This window comes from Paramisgurnus dabryanus, chromosome 21 (genome assembly GCF_030506205.2).
Source record: "Paramisgurnus dabryanus chromosome 21, PD_genome_1.1, whole genome shotgun sequence".
NCBI lineage: Eukaryota > Metazoa > Chordata > Actinopteri > Cypriniformes > Cobitidae > Paramisgurnus > Paramisgurnus dabryanus.
This window is the reverse complement of record NC_133357.1, coordinates 31758598-31781018: the sequence shown is the minus strand read 5'-3', so window position 1 is coordinate 31781018 and position 22421 is coordinate 31758598. Positions and strand designations below refer to the sequence as shown.

The 22421-nt window shown below is 37.1% G+C and overlaps 2 protein-coding genes across 6 annotated transcripts in view; both read right to left on the bottom strand.

The window, feature by feature from the left end:
* The window catches only part of ncoa6 (nuclear receptor coactivator 6), a 52174-nt gene extending 36374 nt beyond the window's left edge, over nucleotides 1-15800 (bottom strand). For 3 of the 5 annotated variants that reach the window (XM_065286587.2, XM_065286585.2, XM_065286588.2), the window contains exons 1-5: nucleotides 15609-15800; nucleotides 14121-14399; nucleotides 13278-13433; nucleotides 12939-13061; nucleotides 9926-10063 (exon numbers count right to left, since the gene is read on the bottom strand). In XM_065286587.2, the coding sequence (XP_065142659.1) occupies nucleotides 9926-10063; nucleotides 12939-13061; nucleotides 13278-13433; nucleotides 14121-14355 (652 nt within the window). In that variant the 5' untranslated portion in view covers nucleotides 14356-14399; nucleotides 15609-15800. The remainder of the gene's footprint in view (nucleotides 1-9925; nucleotides 10064-12938; nucleotides 13062-13277; nucleotides 13434-14120; nucleotides 14400-15608) is intronic. The other 2 variants (XM_065286583.2, XM_065286584.2) reach the window with 1 other exon arrangement.
* An 879-nt stretch (nucleotides 15801-16679) lies between these two features.
* The window catches only part of LOC135772987 (glutathione hydrolase 7), a 31011-nt gene continuing 25269 nt past the window's right edge, over nucleotides 16680-22421 (bottom strand). Inside the window, exons 12-16 of the mRNA XM_065282582.2 lie at nucleotides 22190-22342; nucleotides 21984-22101; nucleotides 21421-21558; nucleotides 21220-21319; nucleotides 16680-19318 (exon numbers count right to left, since the gene is read on the bottom strand). Of these exons, the coding sequence (XP_065138654.2) occupies nucleotides 19149-19318; nucleotides 21220-21319; nucleotides 21421-21558; nucleotides 21984-22101; nucleotides 22190-22342 (679 nt within the window). The 3' untranslated portion in view covers nucleotides 16680-19148. The remainder of the gene's footprint in view (nucleotides 19319-21219; nucleotides 21320-21420; nucleotides 21559-21983; nucleotides 22102-22189; nucleotides 22343-22421) is intronic.

Below are 22421 nucleotides of genomic sequence, written 5' to 3'. Positions count from 1 at the left end.
ACCCCAAAAGCTAATAAATGAATGTCAAACACACAACAGTTACAACACTGCTTATTCAATGTATAATAAACAGATAATAATAATAATAATGTAACTAAATTCTGAACAAAATGTAATTCAAAATATTATAGTATTGTGATGTGCATCGTATCGTGGCCTTGTATCTGGATATGTACCGTATCGGGAAATTGTTGGCAACAAAGTAATGTTTGCTTATTTATTTTTTAAATATTAGAAATTTATAAATTAGGAGAATCAGGGCAACTTTAATTTTAATATATAACACAGCAACATTTACTTTAAACTCTCAGCTCTTAGTCAGGTTGGATTTTTGGCCCTTGGTAGAAAAAAGTTTGGGCACCCCTGCTTTAATGTGCAAAAAAGTATATTTTAGACAGGCAGTAAAAGTTAAGAGAAAACAAAACACAATTCTTTGTTTGTCTCTTAGTTGTACTGAGCAAAATTAAAGAAGCATAGGTTTTGTTCTTATTACTTTCAGGGCAACAAAAGATTCTACAAAGTTCTCCAGGCCTTTAAGGGCAAAGTCCACCCTTACAAGAAAATTCTGTTGTCATTTACTCACCCTTATGTCGTTTCAATTCCATACACTTATGTTACTCTGTGGAACACAAAGAAAGGTATTTCTATAATACCTAGTAATATAAACAGATTGAAAGATGAACAGAATGTAAGGTTTTACTCACAATATTGAAGATTGACATAATGGTAAATTGGTAAATAATGTTTATTTTGGGGTCATCTGTCCCTTTAGTTGTTACACTATTGTATTTAAAATATTTTTCCAAGGTGGGCTGGCCTGTTTATATAGGATTATGTTTTTTTTATCTTTACAGAACACATCTGTCACTAAATTGAACCCAGTCACCTTGGATTATGCCCAAAAGTGTGAGAATTACAAGAAACTCACCAGAACTGTAATGGACTCCATTTCCACCTTAGAAAAAATGACAACATGCTCCGTCACAGGGAAAAAAGGGACCACTGGTGAACAAAGACAGAGTCCTGACAGAGAAAGTGAAGCTAGTAATAGGTAAGGATGTTACAATATTGTGAGTTTTGGGCAAATTATAGTTTACCAACTTGTTTACACAAATATTATTCTTTTTAACTATTACATTCCTATTCTAATGTTGCTTTTCCATTGCATAGTAGGGCTGTCACTTTTGAGAAAAATCAAATTCGAACGGTTTCGAATATCATGCAATGTATCCGAATATATTAGAATATCTAGCAACCCATGGCATTTTAAGAACCGGATGGTTTATTTATAGTTCGAATACGGATATTTCACGTCATGTTCGAATGCATATTCGAATATCGAATAAAAAGTGACAGCCCTATTGCATAGTACCCCACGGTTTGGTTTAGTTTGGGTCGGGTCTGCTTACTTTTTGGAGCTTTTCCATTGGGTGCAGTACATAGTACCCGATACTTTTTTTCGTACCACCTCGGTTGGGGTTCAAAGCGACCCGAGCTGATACCAAACGTGATGCGAAAACACTGTAGATCACTGATTGGTCTGAGAAAATCGCGTCATCCTATAATGTAGATTAGCTTTACCTGTGCTAGCTTGCGCTGTCTCGAGCAAACATGTTGTCATCTGTGCTCTGCTATAAGTTCCCAAACTCCCTTTTAGCGATGAAAAACATCCACAAGTTGAGAATCAGGAACACCATAACAGTTTTTTCCAAACTTGCAGTTTTTGGCAGAACATTCACATCGAGCACTTCAGCATTATATGCTTAAATGCAACTTCATTGAGGCTCAGCGGAGCGCCGTCGACTGACGCCGCGGTGTTTGAACAGAAACTGTCATGTGAGACAGAGGTAACGTTAGTGATAAACGCGATGTGCAAACATCTATTTGTGGTGGCCAATTTTAATTTTGTGGCGGACTGAGAAAATAATAAATGTATGGAAATGTACAATGATGCTCTCACTTGTATGATGTCACAGTCTGCAGCGCAAATATAACGACACCCCTATAATCCCTCCCACTAGGAAGTGATACTAAACTCGATGGAAAAGCTAACCACGCCAAAGTGAGGTGAGCTGACCCGACCCAAACTAAACTAAACCGTGGGGTACTATGCAATGGAAAAGCGCCATAAGTGCAGAGTAAGATCATACACCAATACAAATAACAATACTTACTAGGGTTGGGTATGAAGAATCAGTTTCATTTTAGAACCGATTAAAACTTTAAAGAACCGGGGATTCGTTACGATGCACGCATTTTGATTCTTTTGATCGATTCCTGACTTTTCTCATGCATTCTCGCATGGTGAAACAGTAGTGAGCATTTTATTGTTGTATCTACCTGTATATGCCAGGACCTGCGACAAGAACAGGTGTTTCATTATGCACATGCATAGTTCATCATAATCAATATTTAAAAGTTGTAATGCTAACCAAATGCTGCCATAACCACAAAAAATAAATAAACCCACACGATCATGGTTTCATAATCGATCGTCGATGCCACATTCGAGTGGCCATTCCTACAAAGACCATACAACTAAAAACAGCTAATCCTGAAATTCAAAAAGAAAAAGTAAATGCTATCAAGAGAGACTGATGCTTGTATTGCTCTAATCTTTATTTATTTTTATTATCCTAAAACAGGGAGCCTGCTGGAAGAGAATCTGAGGACTGATGCACATATAACAATGGACATGCATAAAGACACATCTCTAACAATGGACATGCATAAAGACACATTTCTCTCTCTCTCTCTCTCTCTCTCTCTCTCTCTCTCTCTCTCTCTCTCTCTCTCTCTCTCTCTCTCTCTCTCTCTCTCTCTCTCTCTCCCACATACACACACACTCAGATATACAGTTGTTGTTGTATGGACAGCATTTTATTGATACTTGTTTTTTTATGAATATGTTTGGATACTTCTTATAATTTTCTGTATGTTTGCAAATAAATTCTCCATTTGAATCAGTTTTTCCTTAAAGTAAAATGTGTCTTATGTCAAAGTCACATCATGGTGCCTTTTTTTTTATAACACCGACATCTTAGCAAGATTATAGCTTACCCTTGGGGTCAAAGGGTGAGTTTGAGTCCTGGGTTATGATAAGCAATTGTATGGCCTACTTTATATACTTTAACTCTCAAGTTCACATGTAAAAAAATACGTGATCACATGAGAAACCCATGTGATCACATGTGCATAATGTGATGACAATTTTTTGTGCTTCACATGGAAATTCACATGTGATTCACACAAAAGTGTTCCAAAAGCACACATTTCCCATGTGCAAAACACATGTTCTGCATGTGATTCTAACATGTTTTCATGTGTCACATGTGATTTTAACATGTTTTCACACAATAAATTTCACATGTGAAATATGTGCTTTTGGAACATTTTTGTGTGAATCCCATGTGAAACACATGTGATCACATGTGCATAATGTGGTGACCATTTTTTTTTACATGTGCCACATGTGATCCACAAATTTCACATGTGTTTCACATGGGATTCACACAAAAATGTTCCAAAAGCACACATTTCACATGTGAAATTGAAAGGGAATTTGCATGTATTTCACATGTGAATTTGCATGTGCTTCACATGTGAGCCCATGTGTTTTACATGTGAGCCCATGTGTTTCACATGTGAATTTGCATGTGTTTCACATGTGAATTTGCATGTGCTTCACATGTGAATTTGCATGTGCTTCACATGTGAGCCCATGTGTTTCACATGTGAGCCCATGTGATTCACATGTGAATTTGCATGTGTTTCACATGTGAATTTGCATGTGTTTCACATGTGAATTTGTATGTGCTTCACATGTGAATTTGCATGTGCTTCACATGTGAGCCCATGTGTTTCACATGTGAATTTGCATGTGTTTCACATGAGAATTTGCATGTGTTTCACATGTGAATTTGCATGTGTTTCACATGAGAATTTGCATGTGTTTCACATGTGAATTTGCATGTGTTTCACATGTGAATCTGCATGTGTTTCACATGGGATTTTGCATGTGTTTCACATGGGATTTTGCATGTGTTTCACATGGGATTTTGCATGTGTTTCACATGGGATTTTGCATGTGTTTCACATGTGATCTCATGTGTTTCACATGGGAATTCACATGTGATTCACACAAAAGTGTTCCAAAAGCACACATTTCCCATGTGCAAAACACATGTTCTACATGTGATTTTAACATGTTTTCATGTGTCACATGTGATTTTAACATGTGTTCACACATTAAATTTCACATGTGCAAAATCACACACATGTGATCACATGTGGCCACATGTGTATTGCACATGTGAGCATGTGTATTGCACATGTGGCCACATGTGTATTGCACATGTGAGCATGTGTATTGCACATGTGCCCACATGTGTATTGCACATGTGAGCAGATGTGTTTTGCACATGTGAGCACATGTGTTTTGCACATGTGAAATACATGTGCTTTTTCTGTAAGGGCCTCTCCTGTCATTTAATCATGACCGAGAGTAATGACAGGTTTAAATGGACGCGAACTAATATTATCAGGGCTCTAGACTAACTTTTGCACTGGCTGCACTGGTGCGCCTAACATTTTTTCTTAGGTGCACCAGCACAAAAGTTAGTTGCACCCTAATTTTTGACCGCATCGGATTTATAGTTCACCCAAAAATGAAAATTCTGTCATAATTTACTCACTCTCATGTTGTTACAAACCTGTATAAATGTCTTTGTTCTGTGTTTGTAACCAAACCATTCATGAGCCCCATTCACTTCCATAGTATTATTTTTTCCTAGAAGTGAATGGGGCTCATGCTTGGTTTGGTTATTAACATTCCTCAAAATATCTTGCTTCGTGTTTATCAGAACAAAGAAATTTATACAGGTTTGTAACAAAATGAGGGAGCGTTAATTATGACAATTGTCATTTTTGGCTGAACTGTCCCTTTAACACCGCAAGTTTAGCGCCCATGGTGGTTTAATACAGAATATAAACATGTAGGCTATTTTATAATTTTCCTTATACGAGTCATGCACAGTCCTGTTTGATAACCCGCATCCGTGCGATTAAAATAACACTGACCCGTTATCCGACATCAGCATCAATTTATTTCATACCCGCCCGTTTTACATAAAGACTGCGACCGGCTGCACCGCAAATCGTGAAGTAAGTAGAAACCTTTAAAGATCTTCATGCAGAACATTGACAGAAATAAGCACAGGACCATGACTGGACAAATATATTAACATTTAATGTGAAACTTTGTGAGGGTCGGCAGATTGACAGCTGAGCTGTCAGCAGTGTTTGAACATTGATAAGCGATGCGCTTATATTTATACCTTTAAATTGATGATATGAATGCAGTGATTCCAAAGGGATGTCCAAAAAAACTAGAATGTTAAATGTTTAAAGTTTAATGTCTCTTTCTTGCTGCCCTGCGTAAACCCGCACCGGTGATGGCATGGAACGCGTGATGAGATTGCATAAAAAAGTTTTTTGTGCTGCATCGGATTTGGAGCGCGTCACACAAAAAATAAACTCATATAGGCTATAGGCTACTTTTAAATTCGTTTAGTTAATTTGCTAATATTTAAGTTAAACACATTTCATGTAGGCTTATTTATTTTATTATTTTTTTACAAAAGAAAGATGTAATCATCTTGTTCTATTCATTTGAATGCTTTTTGCGCATAAAATAAACCCTTGGGGGAATTATTTATAAATGAATCAACAACGCAAATCAAGGAATTAACTTATTTCTCTATTTAAGACAGTCTGGCAGGGCGGTAAAAGCGATACAGCAAACACCGAAAAGTTTATACGATTAGATTTGGAAGTAAGATTATGAAGAAAACAGCGGTCCTGACTCCTGGATTTTTTCTATAAATTTGGCGCACGGCACGCGACATTGCTGTTCGGGGTTACGTTCAAATAATTTTCTTCAAAAGAATTATGCTCTGGCTCTGACTCGATTGTAAGAGGCTCATTATCTAATTCCATCTTCGGGTTCGGACCTGATGTGACGGGAGGTTGATGTCAGAGCATTGGTTATGATCTTCGGACGGATCAGGCATTAACTTAAAATTCTTAACAAAAAATGTTATCAATCGCTCTTTTCCTCTTCTCTTTTCATCCGCGGCTACATCCACTCTGTTTATAAGACGGACTCACCTCTCTCTCTCTCTCTCTCTCATTTTTAAACGTACACACATAGATCTGGACCATGGCTTTTTCCCTCGAACTCCTGGTCGCACCAGTGCGACCTGATATTTTTTTAAGTCGCACCATTGAGAAATTTGGTCGCACTCTAGAGCCCTGAGTATTTCAGAGTCCAATGCTTATGTTTTAAGTAAACATGTTACGTGTCCGTGTATATGTAAGAGCTTTCTCTGATATTGGTGAAATAAGATCGCTCAACTTTCACACGCTTGTAAAATGAAACGAAAGATGCGCAGATCAGTTTTATCAATGAAAGGCTAAAAATAGGGCTGTCACCGTGTGTTTGTGCTAGAGGTCAGAGAAGATGAAAAACATTTATCTCAGTACCTCAGATTACATAAATGGCCGGAGAGACGGCGTGTGTCTGTTCGAACACATTAAACCACATGCATGTTTAAGTTCCACTAACAAGTGTTATGCATAATCATGCTATAGTTAGCCAAGGAACTATAAAACTTCAAGTTTACAACATAGACTGTATAGATGTAAACGAATATGCTGAATTACCTGTGGAGAAGATATAAAGTGCAACTTCTGTCTCCCTTGAGTCGCATCTTGGAAAACTAACATTACTCCAATATTGACTTTGGTCTTCTTGTTTTTCCTGTCGTGTTGTTGTTTTAAATCCCCTTTTCGCTTCCTTGGCGACGTGTTTTAATGTCCTCGAAAAAAGGTCTTCAACAGGCTTTCAAATCAAAGCATTAGATTGCGGGATCATCATGGTAGAGCTGTAATCGGGCCTTAAAAGTTAGGCCAGAAATGACCGAAGCCCGACAGAATTTGGCCCGAACCCGAAGCTTTTTTAAAGCCCGAACCCGTTTACAGGATTTTAGCAATGTCCCTCGTCGGCGAATGTATTTCAAAGATGGAGGCACAACATGGATGCGCCAGTCGAGCGACTCGACCGTATGTATTTTAAATAGCAGATTCTAGACTTACGAGAATACTTTGATTAGTGGGTGGGAAGTAATTACACATGAATGAGCACATACTTTTGAAAGAAAACATGGGTTTTTGCTAAGAATTAACTCAAAAAAGAACACAGTGGAGCTTTAAATTGGTAAAGGCATGTTCTTTCTTGTTGCTGTTTGGCATTTAACAATAAACAAAAATGTTTTAAAACGTGTCTCTATCAGATAAAATATAAGCTACATACCGTAAAACTTCAAATAATAGCCCAGGCTTTAATTTTCCCAAACCTATCGTCACACCAGGCATCTAAAAGAGACAGGCGTCTATAAGAGACAGGCTTTTGAAGGATTCATATTGTCAGATTGCATGTTTTCCTTTGTTTTTAGAGTGTTAAATGATGTCTGTGCACATAAAAGATCTGTAAAGTTGCAAAAATTAAAGTTTCAAATCCAAAGAGATATTCTTTTTAAACGTGAAGCCTCATCCACGCCCACCTAAAACGGCTCGTTTAACACACCCATGCAGTTAGACGTCATACTGGTTTGAACATTTTCATAACACCGCCCTCGTATACGCAAAGATAGAGGGTGTAACTTTCACGCACGCTGTAGTATTGTTGTTTCCGCCATGTCGAGCAGACGCTGTGTTTCGTTGCAAAACTACTTTGGTTGGCATTCCAACAGAGTAAACATTAAGAAACCAGTGGTTAGGTTTTATTTACAACACTGTTTGAGTACAGCACAGCCCGAATGTTCGATTGTGTGCTGCACATTTTAAGGAGGATTAATTTCTAAACATTGCGGAGTACAACCGCTGGATGTACACAAAAGCTTCGTCTAAAAAGTGGAGCAATTGTAACTTTGCAACTACACTGACACTAAGTAGCTGATGTTTAATATTTAATAAATTTCCACACTGACGATTCAAAGACGTGTGTAAAGAGCCTGTGTTTTAATGCATTTCCTAATGATGATCCAAACGCGAGATTTGAGAAGTGCAGATTAGTGCTTGTTTGTTTTTTCTACGTTCACAAATGCAAACATGGTTTATGTTTTAGTATCCTCCTTACCTTACCATCGGTTACGTTCTGCTCACATCGCGCTGGTAAAGTTGATTGATAGCTTAGCCATCCGTGTTTTCTGGGTCAGATTCAGGCTCATGTTGATAAGGTAGTAGTAAATATGATAGTATATCGTGGCTTTCATTGTTGTTTTGGGAGCTCATCTTCCAAAACTTGGCAAGGAGTGTCATATTTCCGATTATGATACTGAGGTATTCGGCCAATCACAACGCACTGGATAGCTGGCCAATCAGTTCACACCCGTTGACACAGCGCTTTCTTACAACGATGAGCTTTGTACCAAACGACCTGTTTCAGATGGGCGGGTCTTAGAGGTGCTAAAAAAAATTATGGTATGTGGAAAATAACGACTTTTTTAACCATAAACCACACGAACACATTGTATTTCACCAAATACACAAAGTAAAGTGCTTTTTAGACCTACAATATGACTCCTTTAATTTAATTGTTCCAGCATGACAGCAGGAGGTTACCACATATTACGTTTTATTTATAATTTGAATGTGTTTAACAAATTAGTTTGTGTAAGAATAAGTGTCTTAAATTATTGGCAGCATAAATAAAGCAAACAAGGATTGTTGCGTGAAATCTTACCCAGATACAACAGTGCTATTTTCTGATTGGCTATTGTGTAGCCTCTTTCTTTTTTCTTTTTTTTGCTCGCTCAACTAGAACTCCAGGGGAGACGGGCTTGATAGAGAGAGCAGTGCGGCCAGATACATTTTGGGCGCTGCAGCATATTAAATATGATAAATAGTGTTTCCGCGTGAGAAATACAACGTGTGCCGGGAGTGCATGCATGACAAAAGACTGAAAGCCCGGCTATTATCAGCGGCCTCAAAACACTATCGGCCCACCGGGAAAAGTCCCGACTCTCCCGATTGCCACTTCGCTACTGTCATCTTCACTTCAATCCTGGACGAACCTTGTTGTGTTGTCATAGTGATGAGTAATGGAACGACTGCGTCTGTCACGTGACATCTACCGGTAATCAAAACTTTAGCGTGTACAATCTGCACCATAGAACTGGCTGAAACAGACGATCTGACGGGTTTTAGAAGATTAAATACAACCCGAAACTAAAAAAACAGACCAGGCCTTTATTTGAGACAGGCGTTTATTTACCCAAACCTGTCATCACACCAGGCGTCTAAAAGAGACAGGCGTCTATTTGGGACTCGGCTATTATTTGAAGTTTTACGGTAACTCACTCAAAAATAGAGCTTTTTATGCAGTAAATTCAGGATAAATAAGGGTTGTAAAAAATAAGCGGTAAAACCGCACATCGTGCTATAAAGCAACCCAAAATTACCGCAAGGGACATTTCTTAACCGCGACAGCTCTAGCCGTTATGCAATCACTGATCTGATCTCCTTTGTCCGTTGCAGCTGGTTCACTTGTTCTGAATGAAAACGCGTTGTAGAAAGGCATTGGTAGGCTAGTGCTTTTTGTCCCTCTCTGCTATTATAGTTTATAAATACGGCAGAACGATATGGATGCCTCCTTGGACTTACCCCTTCAATGTAAGTAAAGAGGAGAAATTCTATGTTTACAAAGAAAAGTCAGATCACTGGCAGAGGTCATTGGCACCAACGAGGACATATTTATGAATAAAGACATTGATTTGGATTAATACAACACTTAAAATCCTACTTACAGTCCCTTCAATTTTATTGAAGTAACAATTAGCTTTTGTGAAAAACATTAAATTTCTACCTGTCTGTGAAGGTGGTCTTGGTGCTCTCGGGTGTATCTGTCCACCACTATTCTGTACAATACCCTGTGCAGCCATATTTGCTATATTAGCCCCAGGGGGCATCATCGACATGGAGGGGTTATTTATCCGTATTCCAGCTGAAAAAAAAAAAAACAGCATTACCTTTAGCAACTTTATCATTGTTTACAACTTTACCCCGCAGTCTAAAGCCCTAGGTATAGTTACAAAAACTATTTTGTAACCCCTGTAACACGGGGAATATTAATCATAGAAACAGAGACGAGAAGAGACTGCAAAACTTCAAGAAGCTTGTTTTACTGTAGATTACGATTATATAACCTTGATTTGTTTAACCCACATTGTTTGTGTGCCCTTTTTGGTCTGTGTAGTGTGAGTTATAGAGAGATAAAAAAAGAGAATTGGACTTTATCAGTTGCTAATTTCAGCCCAGTATTTCAGTATTTTTGCTAATAGTTATTTTCACGACCGTTGATTAAATAGCAAATGCATTTGCGACAATTTCTGCGCACATGGGCGTGCTGGTTTAAAAACTAGGTGTGTTAAAATAGACCACGCCATTTGACCAACTAAAACCTGGTGAAGCGCATTAGTAATATCCGCCTATAAACGGGATGACAACGCACATACATGTTGATGTATAGCAGCACACAAACATTTTAAAGTATGAAAAAAATTAAGGATTAAAAAGTAAAAGATTATTATTTTGTCTTTTAGACATACATGAGAACAAATTACTGGACTTTAGAAGAGCTGCTTTACCCGTACAGTGGTAAGATGATTTTTTTGCTTTTAAAAAGTTCAAATCTTGCATTTAAAGGTGGAAAAGAGGATGTTTGTTTTATACATTTTTGCAATATTACTTGAAACTGTCTTTACTAAATGATAAAAGACTATTTATTAGCTGCACTGAAAGTAATATTATTAATATACGTCATCTGTGCACAAGATAGGGCCTTAAAAACATCATCCAATTGCTCATGCGGTCATCGCATAAGCGATTGGCCCTCTGGCTTGTCAATCACTGCCATTACGATCCTTGTGAGAGACGTGCACGCTCCAGTAACTAAACACAGGCGACGCATGCGCATAGCGCATGAAACTCCATCTTAAGTTTCGTTTTGTTTTCATTGTCGATCCTCCTCGAATTTGCACCACGTTAGAGAAGAAACTCAAAGGAGGACGCAAAAGAAAGAGTTTTTAAGCCGCTGGGAATAGGAGAAAATTGTCAGAAGAATGTAAACAGAGTCGTTATTGGAGAAACATTTCAACGCTGGAGAGCAATGAAGGAACAGAGAGGTGTCAAGACAGACCCGCAGTTCGCAAAAATTCTTCCCGACAGGTAACAGTGATTATTCTTTCTTTGGGGAATAATTATTGTTGTACTGTTATTCAAGTATATTGACGTTGTTCTTGTACTGTAGTTGTAAGGCAGTAACCAGTCTGCTACATGCTAGTTGAAATGGGAGTAGCGTAGACTGATCTAACGGTTTAACGTCTTATTTGTTTATTATCATCATTTCACATAATGAATCCACTGACGGGAGTCACGCGACATAGCATATGCCGGTGTTAAACAAACACTCGTGTTCAAATATTCGTGCACGAGTTTTGGAAGGCGTTCCCTAGAAATGAGCTGTGAAGGAGGGAGGCTGTTCTTACGCATGCGCTCATTTAAAAAAAAACTCAATAACCGTTTTTGGATTCTCAGTCGGCGAAAAACATCCCCTTTTGCGCCTTTAAGACCTGGATGTCCACATACGTGGACATTAAATTTTTTTGCTGTTTTGTACCATAATAGTTAATTCTGTGTAACTGGATCCTGCTGAACACAAACATGGACAAATACACTGCTTTATGTTCCAAGACAAATATTTGATAATTGTATTTATTGGTTCTTTCTAACCCAAAAAAGACAAACCAATTCTCTGGTCTTAGGAGGTTAAAAATGTTTTTAGATGCTACCCCGCAGATTTATTGTATATGATGACTTTGTACCTCTGGATATGGTGAGATGGAACAATAGTAATATTTTTCAAAACAGTTACGGCGCAGTGCCGAAACAGCTCTCTCACACATTTGTAAATTCTTTATCTCCTGTTTGTTACAAATATAAAGTATTTTTACTTATGCAAACCTTATTCTCATAAAAACCTTTACAGTGATCATGATCAAAACTGCATCAAACGTAAAATGCACATGAAGCAAACTGTCAAAAACTGCGTAGATGATTGTTATATTTGATAGTTTATATTTTATTTCGGTTTGAAAACAATTAATCGTGCAGGCCTAACTTATACTGTAATATTTTGTACAGAATTGTGTTCATTGTCTTTTGACAATGTTGGAGGTGGAGATTGTGCACCTTAGAAAGTGTATTTCATTTTGTAATTGCAAAAGTTAAATAACTGAATTTAAATAACTGGTTTTAAAATGTTCTAATAAAGGATTTGTGCAATTGACAAGTATATTTGTATCTTTTCTCTATGTTGTTTTAATAAAAAAAAAAATTATTATATATATATAACCGTGTGTGCAGAATTTTGTCTTTTTTTTGGGGGGGGGGGGCTTGAAGGGGTTTCGCAAAGAGTGTAATTCCATGTAGGCACAATAGCCCCAGGACGTCGGAAAAAAATGTCAACAATATATTGGATGGCCTGAGGATGATGATTTATTGTTTTATTTATTGTTAGTTCATGTTAGCTAATGGATTAACTAATTGTTAACAAAAACATAATGTAAAGTGTTACCGATATAATTAACATGCTTACATCAGCATTACCTTTTCACACAATAAACAATGCAAGCAGCACAACAAAAATACACTCAGAACCGATCGCAGAACTGCTGGTTCTGCTCTGCTGCTGCTGACCACATCGCTTTAGCAGGAGGTCTGAATGCTCTAATCTTGTAACACGACAGCCAAAAAATAGGCTTACATGTATGGTGTGAAAAAGGCCTAAGAATCAATATTCCCAATTCCCTAATAATTACCCTGCCCCTGCTGCATGTGGAAGCCAACATCCATCCTCATCTGGCCAGGTGCACCAAGGGGTCCATTGACCCTTATTTCTTGGACTCGGTTCTGTCCAACGGCAACATTAATGGCTCCTTCACCTGGATGAACCCAGAAGGGCACATACATATTCATTCCCTCATCACTCAACATAAACAAATCAACAGAAAGACGGATCTAATAACTGTTTTTATAATATTAAGCATCACCCAAACCTCTCCATCACATGTAATTCAGTCAACATACTTATGTCAGACAGACCTGTTTGTCAAACAGAGCTGTTTTGAGAGCAAAAGTGCAATTGCACACGTCCATACCTTCAATCTGCACAGAGAGGATGCCCAGATCCCGGAGCTGCTGCTGATTGTTTTGGGCCAGGAGGCGTAGTCGCTCAGCCGCCTCTCTGGGGATGTTGAAAGTAACTCGTACACTGTTCCACGGCTCCACTTTCTCAGGTTCAAGTCTCTTAGTACCTTCAGACAGACACATGAGCAATATAAGGAGTACAATGATTGAATTAAACCATCCAAATGCACCTGAATTGCATTTGTAAGAAAGCTGATATAAAAAATTAAGAAAATCGTTAGAAAATTGCAGAGGAGGTTGTTGTTTGGCAATGTCTCGCACACAATTTATATCAGTCTGTTTGAGAGTACTTGGGAAATTAAAGGGACTGAATTTATAGTTTAATATAGACCATTGACATTAAAAATTGTACAGAATTGTAAGATAACTCAGAAAATTATGGAGGTTAAGCAAAAATCACTCTATGATATGGTGGTGCAAGAAAACCATATCGGTCAGGCTCTATTAAATATTACTGTTAAAGGCAGGGTTCATGATCTCTGAAAGCCAATGTTGACATTTAAAATCACCTAAACAAACACGCCCCTACCCCAATAGAATCTGGACCTTCTTTTGATAGAACCGACCCACACATACGCAAGCCAGGCAACATTGTCAGTTAGTAGACATACCCCTTACTGCTGATTGGCAACAAGTGTTTTGGTAGTCGGCCCAACTCCCTTTTCCAAAGAGTTTATCAGAAATAGCGCACTCCGCCTTTAAAGTTGTTCATACAATAGGGATATTCACAAGTTTAAGCAATTGTTTATTTTTAAGTAATTTACCATGCTCATAAGTTTTAACCAAAGCCTTACCTAGTAATAGCATGTCTGGCATTCCAATTAAAATGGCATCCAGTTTCCTCTGAAAGTCTGCATCAGTCATGTTCCCTTCGAAAGCCACATATATGGTGGAGTCTTCCACAGGGAGGAGAGGGCTGCTGGGTGCTTCATCTCCATCTTCTACTCCGGAGTCCTGATCTGTACATGAGACAGCTTGAAGGGACTGTGCATCCCAGGAGAGCTCAGACGAGCTGTGTTGACGTGCCATAGCTGTTTACCAAGAGAGCCACGAAGCCTCTAAAACCTGCAACACTGCTCAAAAGAAAATGTCACAGTTAATGAGACAGAGACACCCACATTTGCAAAACGGTTAATGTGCTGATGACGAAAACAAAATTTATATAAATGTCTTGTCAGTTTTAGGTCCTGCATGCCAGCATTACTTTTATGTTAGTGACCTTCTATCCTCAATAAATGAAAAAGCTACACAATAACAAAAATTGAAAAAAATCTGTTCAAAATAGTTTGAAGGTGAAATATGGCATGCAACATCACAAAACATTACCCAAACTAATAAAATCCTAAATGTTAATTCCATAATCAAATGTTTGAAAAGCGTATAGTTGAAATTAAATGTATAAAACGATAAATAATTTATATGGAGACAACTAATTTATGAATGTCCAAAATCATTTCCACCACGTTAAGCATGTTTTGCTTATGTCCCAAAACTGTATTTAACTTGCAAAACATTTACTAACATGCAATTACATAAAAAGGCATAGTTCCACTTTACAGGAACACTAGTGTGATCAAACTGTATAATATAATTATGCAAGACTTCCTGAACTCATCTCGCACTTACAAAAAAAGGGCTGGCATATAGAAAACGAGTTTTATACGTTAATTGATTGTTTGTGCACCCAAGAATATCATTATCAAATGTTTTATCGTTTAATCTAAAAATATAACTTCACGATAACAAACTAAAAACTGTTCTCCAGTTGTAACTCACCTGTCAAATAAAAATATTCATCCTTTAGTAAATATAAGAGGTGTTTCACAACAAAATGGTATTAACGTTACATAAAAAAAAATAAAAAAAATAAAACGCCTAATAACTTATTATATCACTAGTATGAAATAGTTAAATCACTCGATAGTTTGACAATTAGTTAGACAATTAAACACTCTAGATTAAATGATTTCTCTAGCATTAGCATTGTTAGCCCTTTCAAAACAAAGACAAACCAATAGACTCAACTTAAGACAAACAATTCTATAATGTAACGAATTTAGAACTAATTTTTGTACATGCAATATTATAATACTCTATTGTAATGAAAACTGTAACTATCATAGTGCATTAATGTACTAATGCTAGTGTTTTAGCTAAACAAACACCTTGAGTTAGCCTTTACTATCACATCAATTAAAGACTTTAATTTTCGTGCATCTGCACATTTATAAGCTCAGTCTGTAATTATATTTGAAAATGGGAATAATATTGTAAAACCGTACCGTTTTTAATCCATCGGGTGTGATTTTATTGCAGTAAACAGATCTGTGCTAGAAGGCGCTAACAGCGCGTTCGCGAAGAGGTTGTGCACGTCAGTTCAGCGCGGTGCGCGCGCTCAAGCATTTCTAAGTTAGAGTCCTTTCTGGTGCACAGACACCAAAGAGCTGGTTGCGATCACAGAAATAAACCGACAGATAAGCCATCATCACCAAGTAAACCGAACTAAAGGGGCGTGGTGTGTGACCGGAAGTACAGCTCTATCAGTACAGCTCTATCAGGGAGTCAAGAGACGGGGGAGCTCTGAGGTTCCGCTTTACATACAGTTCTTTTCATTAAAAGATTGGGGTCAATATTACTATACACTACACACTTATTCACGTGACCCAACGTAGATATTCACTCACACTTTACAGACTGAATTATTATCGGGTTTTTAAACTTAAATCATTTAACTTATCTGGTTATGGATCTTGGCCTGTAGCCTTTCATTCACCCCAGCCAGCTAACGATCGTTGGTTCCCAAATGGCTAGTTTTTGGTTTTCAGAACGTAATTTTGCAAGGTTTGTTTAGCCAGGAATTTTGTCTTCACTAAAACTGAACGTTTTAGGTAAGTAAAACGTTCTAACGTTAAGCTAACGTTCTCTTAACGTTCCCCTGATGGTTTCCCTATTTTTATTCTGGAGCACCATTGCACGTCGTGTTTTTACTTTTACAGTCTATGGTTTTATCGATCATATCTATGTAAATATAATAAATACAACATATAAGGAGGATTAAATTAATGTATATAATTAAAATTGTCTATAATAATTCAATTTTCCATTAGTTACTGGATTAATTTTCTATTTAAATATTATGGGATGGTTTCCCAGAAATATAACTAGTTTTAACAAACATGCCTTACTAAAACATTACTGGCCTGCATTTTGAGTCAAAACACAGGGCACTGATGTAAGATATGTCAGAGCAAGTTGTTTTCAGTTTGCATTACATTTATTTTAGTCTAGGACTAGTCTAATCCATGTCCAGGAAATCATCCATAGAATGTATTTTTTAATAAAAATTCCTCAACATCATACTGGTATTGTATTTTATTAAAAATATCCAATGACTTCAACACAAAATAGAGGACTTAAAACAGATATTTGTTGAAAATAAATAAACATTTAATTCACTTTACATTAACAGATCTTACCATAGCAGCTGCATCTCCGTTATACAACAACCAAAATCAGAAATCCCCAAAATATATATATATTCGGTCTCATATAGGCCTAAGTTGCTGAATGAAGAAAGGAAAAAAATAATACGCTAAAATAATGTTAGTGTCTGAGGTTAAATGGAATGACAAACATTTTATTCACTTATAACAGATCAGCAGTTTAGCCACCTATCCGTTTTTACAACATTCACAAGCTTTTAAAATTAGGTAGCACACTAATTGATGTCTATTTGATGTCAGTTTTAACATCTGCAAGTATTTTTTGAGTGTTTGCTCACCTCAAATCAAATTCATCTCTTTAAATAAATAGGAAATTACTATACATATTTGTTCTCACGTATGTTAGGCTACTAAATGAAGAAAGAGGGAAAAAATACATCCCTAAAAAAAAATTAGTCTCGAAGGTAAAAACTAAATGACTGAGCACAGGAGAAAGCACATACTGGTGAAGAGCAGATCCAGAGAAGCACATGCAAAGGAGCGTGCCTGGATGAGTAACCTACAGACCATTTTACAAGATGCAAACAACACTGGTCCAGGAGCACTTCCTGTTGTTTTTAAGCTTTTTAGTTCACATTCAGGGCTCAATGCAAATATTTTTTTATACTGGCCCAATCCGGCCAGTGGTTCAGGTTTTTACTTGCGCTGCCAACATTTTCACTGGCCCCAATAAAATATGTCAGTGTCACATATTTAAAAATACTAATTCAAAAGTCAAATTTAATTGTATACATATACAACAGACATGTTCCAAAGAAAAAAGTCTCCCAACTTTTCTGCTTTACCTGTAAACTGACAGCAAACTGTGCAAAATATTACATTATTTCTTTCGTTGTGTTTTACCTAAGTTAATGTCTACTTCCAAAATGTTAAATATCGATGAAAATATATTTTTGTGACTGAGGGTGAAGCGCTGGCCCGATCGGGCAAGTGACAATTCATTTTACTGGCTCGAATGTCTCTCAAGCTTGCCCATGGCCACCGGGCAGACCTTTATGTTGAGCCCTGACATTTACTTTACATTTTAATTCAGTTCTACATTTTCGGTTGTATTTCGTTCAAACATTAATTAATATTTAATAAATATTAATATTTTGTTCAGTGTTAAAAAACTAAAACAGAAAGTGCTTCTGGACCAGTGTTGTTTACATCTTGCAAAACGGTCTATAACTGGTTTAATAATGTTTTCACTTAATTTCCTTAAAAAATAACCATTAGAGAAGGTACTGTATATGGTATAATCAGACAAACACACGTTGTTGCAGGCACGTGCCTGAATCGAAGTGAACTTCCTGTCTCTATTTATCGTTCTGGCTAGTAGTGGCTAAACTGATCTCTGAAACAAATAACATTACCTCGACGAAAATAAAATGTTATGGTTTGCTAAAGACAAGGGAGATGACAACCTTTGTTCACAACTGTGCGAAGAGGTTTGGCAGCCAAATGCCAATTTTGATTCATAAACCTTGTGTTCATCTGTGAAGACAAACTTGTTTGACATAACGTGTTAGTGTCATAAATGTTTGTTAAACAAAGCTTTTATGCAATAATCAAAAAGTCTAAGGGAAAAATGAACGGGTTTTTTTTCAAGAGAACCAATGTCCCTCTAAATTCCAGGTTGGCCTCCACAAATATGTCATCATGCGGCACTCTATTGTAGAGCATATACCTGCCAAACTGGTTGATTTGACATCATGACTAAAACCGCTGGACATGATTTTCAGAATTCCATTCACTGCGACCCTGTCAAGACTGACCCCCCCCCCACACACACTTTTAAAAACCTCATCGGATTTTGCATTTTTGAAAGGAACTACATTTTTTATTCAAACTAGCAAAATTTGTTGCTAGCTTTTTAACAAAAAAATAAATGCTAGGCTATTTTGAAAATACTTCCTAATGACAATACTTAAAATTGTGTTAGTTCATAGATTTCCTGACCATTTTTCTGCCACTACACTTATATATTCTAACACTACTGGTTTTAATTAAGTTATAATAAATAAACAAGCTGTGTCCAAACTTTTACATGTACTGTATGTGTAGGACAAACAACATTTAATCAAAAAAAATTGGACCTGCCAAATCTAGTACATCATGTAAGAAACAATCCTGAAACGTCATGAATTGTAGTTTAAGAAATATTAGGGTAAAATATAAATACACACTCAAATCTTACTTTTACAAGAAGACACATCATATGTGCTAGCCTACTGTTCCTATCTGTGTTTGTTGTGGAGATAGCTATTTCACAAGCAATATCTAAAACAGTACAAATAACCATGTAAACACATGACAGAGCAGGATATATGTTGAATTCTAGGGCATAGACATAGACAGTGCAGATGCGTCAGTGCTGCGGGGGTCCTTCACACCTACAATCAGGTCATTGGTTCTCTTAGTTCCTTCTACCAGTGAGATGATGTCCACCTTCTCCACCTTATGGCCCATCTGTATGAGAGACTCCACGTCGGCCTGCATAAATTTAGCTGGACAAGTAAAAAGACAGAAATAAGACTGTCATGACAAAAGATTTAGGGTTATAGGCTTGCACGCAAAATGTGGGAGATGATTTCTTTGTTGATTAGCATTTTTTTATTAGACTTTTAAAGGATTCTGCCCCCCAAATTTTTTATTTCTTAATCACCTGAGAGCGGGATTAAGTGGGTTTGATGTGAAAATATCTGATAACGTATAGTACGTGTTGAGAGCATTCAATTACAATTATTATCTTATTTTTACAGAGGTGGTATTTAGTGGATTTTGCATCTGAACTCTTCAGGCACAATATACTATGTGATACGCTCGTTCATGAAAAATTTGTCACATGTGTTATTGTGTTTATTAATATATTTTATGTTATGCAAGTAAATTTTTTGTGCACACTTGTCGAATAAAGTTGATTCCAATTGTTATAATCAAAAAGTTAGGTACTACAATCTACATTTACACCAGGGCTCGCAAAATCGCTAGCCCGACGTCCCGGGGCTATTGTGAATTCCTGTCGGGCTACCGAAATGTATCTCCGCCCTGCCAGTCGGGCTATCTTGTGGAGGAAATAATAATTTAATGTTTTTTGCTTTGTCTCAGATTTAGTTAGGTAATAATATTGTATGTATTTCGGCCACGCGTCCTCTTGTCAGTCATTATCCTCACGTAACAAGTGAAACTGTCAGGAAATGAAGTGAAAGCATAAATAAACCCATCCTTTAATGTGCACGTCTGAAATGCGCGCGACCCTCTGCACGCGCTTCTCCCGGTGTCGCTCTTCACGAGCACATGCTTGCTCTTGTGCTCAGCGCCGCGCTGACAGCGCGAACTCAAGTCATTTACAGACTAACAGACTAACATTGTTTTAGCGTTACTTTTTTCTCTCTTCAGTTAGTAACTTAAATATGTGAAAGGAAAATATATTTGAGGGATTTCCGACACATCTACACTCAGGGTCCGAAATTAACACCCGCCAAGCGCCAAATGCGGGTAGATTTTCCGTTTGGCGACTAAATTGAAAAGGAGGAAAAAATATATTTAAATGTTTATGCATTCTTTCACAGATTTGGATGGGTAAAAATGGTGTATGAAATTCAGGCATTGGGTATTTAAATTACGTTTGAGCGCTGCGCTCGAGTTTTACTTTCACTTTCGCGCGAAAAGACGCAGTACAGGAAGCAATCTGTAATGATTTGTCATGGATTTGTTGGGCAAATCCTCCAACTTCGTCCTGTCAGTCATTACTATCCTCACTTAAGAAAATTAAATCTCTCGCAGCAAGCTTTAAAGTATAGATTGTACAGAATCGCTCTTAAAGCGACAAAAGCCCCTGTTTTTCCGAAAAAATGATCCACTAAACCACTTTTAAATGGTGAGTATATCTGGTGTGGGGATGAGCAGGAAAAGTTGGTTTACATGGAAATCCTGTTTTTTGTTTGTTAAAAAACAACAGCATCAAAACAACAACAAGAATAGCAGATTAAACATTGTGGTTAGAGGCCGGATTGGCTTTGTATTAGCAAAATTTGGCCTGTGGTTAAACTAATTGAATAAGCCAGTGCTATGCCCACAAAGTCAAGTGGCATTTTCTTATCTGTGACTTCAGTTAATATTTCAGATTTAGAATCTGATGTATAGATATTTCACTTCGGTTAGAAGAAAAATTTGTACTGATGATTGATATGTACTGAAAATTTATATGTGTTATTTGTGTTTTGATAGATGTTTTAACTTAATATTCTACATTAAAAGTAATGTATTTTTTATTCGGGCTACTTGCATTCATTTCGGGCTACCAAAAACTGAAGAGTGCCTGCCCGAAGGGCTACCAAGGATTTTGAAATTTTGCGAGCCCTGTACACAATCACATATGTCAACAGGTTAAATGAAGAGAACTTACAGTCTACCAGGAGGGTGTTAGTTTGTATGAGAGGATGAAGCCTGCCGTTAGCTAGACTGTCACTCATGTTTTTGCGTAATGATAAAACATTAAGCAAAACCTGAAAGAAAAAAAACACAGATTTTGAAGTAACCTAATTCAGCTGTGATGAAGTTCATATTTTATAATTTAACTTTAAGGGTACTGCCTCAATAACTTTACCTGAGTGATGCCACTAAGGGCCCGGTCGGCATTAGAGGAACCCAGGGTAAGGTAATTCCCACAAAGACCAACAGAGGGTCTTATTGCAACGGGAATTAGGAAGGAGGCGGGTCGCTTCCCTGGATCAATACTGTTACGCTGATGATAACATACAGCATGTTACATATGTAGAGTTTGCTTCCAAAACAAGATAACTCTGTTTTTAATTTTTTTTTGTCAAAACATGTTTATTTTTATATTATCATGTTTTATTGTGCTACTTAGCTGTAACTGTTTAGTTATGAAGGCTAAAAACAAAACAAACCAACTGCAGTTTGATTGATATTAATTGGAATGCATAATCAAAAAACAGAGTTATCTCATCATATATTCTTAACTTAGAAAACTGTACCATGTTCATATCACAATGTATCATAACCAAATGTGAAAAGGTATTATGAATACTTAAAGTGAATTCTACATATACACATAATCTACAGATATATATACACAGAAGTCACATTATTTATAAAGTATGTGTTTGTTTATGTCATTTAAAAAGCTTGCACTTGCTCTAGGCATACCGGATTGAACTCTGCTGAGCCGTGGGTTTTATTGGGCCAAGAGAAATCCAGAATCTGACTATTAAGGAGAATCCCAGAGGGTGTCATAATATAACTTCCGAATGGCCGGTTCAGTGAGCTAGGAATAAAATAAGCCAAATTTGCAAACCAAATTAATTTATCATAAGGGTTTTCTGATTCATACAGCGCAATGTGACGTTACTCACCTCATAACAGATACAATCAAATCATCTCTGCCCATGACCATGACCTGGCTGGCGACAGCGTCCCTCTGCAGCTCATATGATGGTGTGTAATGTTGAGCGAGAGACGCACGCGAATCGTTAATCATTTGACGAAATACAGCAGCCTGAGTTTTACTGAGAAACCAATGACAATATAAGTTTATGTTAGTCAGTAGGATTGTAGTGTCACTTAAATTGAATTTCCTTGTTGCCT